Source organism: Carlito syrichta, unplaced genomic scaffold, assembly GCF_000164805.1.
Source record: "Carlito syrichta isolate Samal-C Ts95f unplaced genomic scaffold, Tarsius_syrichta-2.0.1 Scaffold305878, whole genome shotgun sequence".
Lineage (NCBI taxonomy): Eukaryota > Metazoa > Chordata > Mammalia > Primates > Tarsiidae > Carlito > Carlito syrichta.
Window position 1 is genome coordinate 101,720 of NW_007249974.1, and position 3,495 is coordinate 105,214.

General features: G+C 31.9%; 1 protein-coding gene across 1 annotated transcript in view; it reads right to left on the minus strand.

Moving 5' to 3' along the window:
* KPNA3 (karyopherin subunit alpha 3) overlaps positions 1–1,141 on the minus strand; it is a 46,406-nt gene extending 45,265 nt beyond the window's left edge. The window contains exon 1 of the mRNA XM_021714930.1: positions 1,100–1,141. Within this exon, the coding sequence (XP_021570605.1) occupies positions 1,100–1,141 (42 nt within the window). The remainder of the gene's footprint in view (positions 1–1,099) is intronic.
* Between the last annotated feature and the right edge of the window lie 2,354 nt (positions 1,142–3,495).

The following is a 3,495-nucleotide window of genomic DNA, read 5'->3' on the forward strand; positions in this document are numbered from 1 at the left end:
TGGTAGAGAGGGGGTTTCGCTGCCCAGGCGGGTCTCGAACCCGCGGGCTCAGGCAATCCACTCACCTCAGCCTCCCAAAGGCGCGGGATTACAGGCTGAGCCACCGAGCCCGGCTACAAATTTAATTTAAAATTGGGGCAAAAGGGGTACGAACTTCAGGAATTATATACTATACCAATGGTATGACATTGATGGGCAAAAATTAAAAATGTTATTATGTAAACATTTAGAAAAAATAAATGAATTCTAATTCATATAATCAAATAAATGTGTTTCTGATAAAGATCTCATGAACACAGTTAAAACGAGTTTCTGGTATACAATACTGATAAAACTTTAGAGATTTTGAGGAGCTACCTAGCCAGTGTACGACACAAAGCATATATTAGAGAAACAGTTATCCAACATTAATTGCACAAGTATATTTAGTTCTAGTGACTCTAAGAGTGTGCTTTTAGAATCAAGACCTTCTTTCTCTCTAAAACTAAGAAGTTGCTATATGGTAATTTAATATAGGAAGGAGTTTTAGAAGTGATTTAGATCAGGAACAAGAAAATAAGTTTCAAATCTATTTTTGTAAATGTACATGTATATGGAGAGAATTCACTATGTGTATTTTTTTGATTGGCAACTTAATATTTGTTTCAAATAAAATATGTTCGCATGAAAACACAATGTGATAAAGATAACTCTAAAGTCCTCCAAAAAATAATGGAAGATACAATAAATTTTAATAGCAGTTGTATTCAGTTGGCAAGAAACAATTTTTTCTACTTCTATTTATTCTTCTAAAGTATCTTTAACAAGTATGCATAACTTTTATATGGATAATGGGAGAGGAATTCTGCTTAGTACACAGCTTACAGAAAGAGGATATTAAGGAAAAAGTAACTTCATCACATTATAAGAAGTTCAATGACGGTAAAATGCTTCACACAGTACCTAGTACCCTCAACAAATGAAAGCTATTATGAGAATATACCATTATAAACTATTTAATGATGTGTAGTTTTATGGATGACCACTCATTTGCCACAGTATTTTCATTATTCAAGTTATACAGTATTTTAATATCAGAAAAATCTTCTGTCACCCTTACCTTCCGTAGTTCCACTGTCACTTCATTTCTGTGTCTTCGCATTGTCTAAAAAGAAAAATAAAGATTACATAAGTATCAAAATACCGATACTGCTAATATAAATAACTTAAGGACTCAGGCACTTGAGATTTAAACAGTTTAGAAATAATTTCATCTTAAGGATTATGGACTGGCAAATTTTAGATTTAAATGATAAACTATAATTAGTTAAAAAGCCAAAACTGTCTATTTTACTGGATATCTACTGGTTAATTTTGTGCAAGGCAGGGCTTAGCTGCCTAGGAAACACTCCCCTATCCTAACTGCACCCAGTGAACTTTCATTTTTATTTTTCCTCCACAGCATTATTCACAGTTTGTAAAGATTGATTTGGTTATGTGACATATTTGGTTATGTGAGTTTTCTTTGGGGAATTATATCCTCCCCATTGTGTACAGTCTTGATAAGACCTAAGTGTCTCACTCACTTCTAGCTTAATAAGTAGGACAGGAGATCCAACTATACCAACAAAATTCTCTCCTCTATATATACTCTGAATTTTAAGGAAAGTGAAAAGAAAAAAAAAAGGCACATCAGATTTCAAAGGAAGAATCTGGACAAGGTAGCCAATAATGTCTCTATCTTTTTCCAGTGCTTTTGTGTTCCTACTCATTTTACAAGCTTCCTCATATTCTTCTAATTCATTAAGGCTTTGCTTAAGTCAGCTATAGATGGTTTGTGATGCTTATAACTAATGAATTCTATCTCTACTGATGTTTTTAAAAAGCAATTCATTGCCATGGCCTTAAAAACTACATGAAAATGAAAATAAGTTTAACATAGATTTTTTTTTTAATCAAAAGGTAAAACATTCTTCTAAGTTCATTAAGAGGCTTTATCAGGCATGTCTGATATATAATCACTGAAATGATTATATATCATCCCTCTGGTGTAATAATATGAAGGATTCTTTTATCACACATATAACCACGGTTACATTCTTACAGTTCTGGAATAAAGGATGTGGACATGGTATGTTATTCTTTTAATACACTGCCAGATTCAGTATACTACTGTCTTTGTTTAATAATTATTTTGCTGTGGTATTTCTTTCTTACACTGCAGTGATGAATTAACCTCTCAAGGAAAAAAAATTCCAAAGAATCCAAATTATAATTTTTGCTATATATATATAAATAATCTAGACATACATTTAGATATAGATATATATTAAATGTAAAAAAAAACCTGCCAAACAAAATTAGCTGCATTCATTTAATGTAATGGGATGAAGTACAGAGAAAATTATTATCACCAGTAAGGTTCAAAGTAGAAAGACTGAGCTTTTAATCTAATTGTATATTTAACACTTCTATATTTTGACTTCAATGCTATTAATACAGAGTATGCCTTATTTTAAAAGTTCATCATAAAAATGACATTTATTGTTGGACAATCTTTAAATGTCAATATTAGCAAAGTGTTATTAAATAACTCTACAAGTTGTATTTATTCACTTGAAGATCAGAACTGTACCACTGCTAAAATCTGCCTAAATAAATAGCTCATCTAATCCAACTGTTACCATAACTGAAAAGAAAAACATTTTCACTGCAATAACTGCTATACTTAATTGTTTATGAATTGTATAAGATGGCATATAACTACAAAAAAAGATGTAGTCAGCATATCTACTCCAAAATATGATTAAGTTTCTGCTCTACTGTCTATAATTTACACTAAAATACTTCTCTATAGATAGGAGTGGTAAGTTAACTTCTGAAGAGCACTAAGTTAGGAATCCACACTTTAGAGGTGATTAGTTAACATCTGAAACACCCTAAGTAAGAGCTATCTCCCAGATAATAAGTACTTTGAATATCAACATCTTAGCTTAGACATTGGCTTGTTAATTAGCATAAGGAAAGTTGGAATTAAGTTTTTATTGCCTAAATGGAATTGTTATTCAAGATATATAAATTGACTAGAAATACAGATGCTTTAATTCTCACCCATTTGGGGTTTAAGAATCTGGCAGGCCCTGTCACCCAACTTCAGAGAAGTTTCTGCATCTTAGAACTCCCCTTGATCCTGTGACCCACCACTTGGAGGATTTTGTCACCTAATCTTAGAACATGGTGGTATCTACTTATGGGTTGAAGTTTTCTTGCAATTTCTTGCAAGGTGGTAGTCTCAAGGCTAAAAGGACTATGCCCATGAAACAAGCTGTCATTAGCATCTTCTGTGACTGCTTGCTAGTACACGTTTATAATATGTAGCAGAATTCTACCCAAGTCTTGTTTTACATTTTTAAGTGGTTATACTATAAATAATATTAAGTGCCTGCATTATATTCTTACTTCTGCCTCTTTGTCACCAAATGCTAAAATATTTACTTTTTTTTTTTTTGAGTTGGA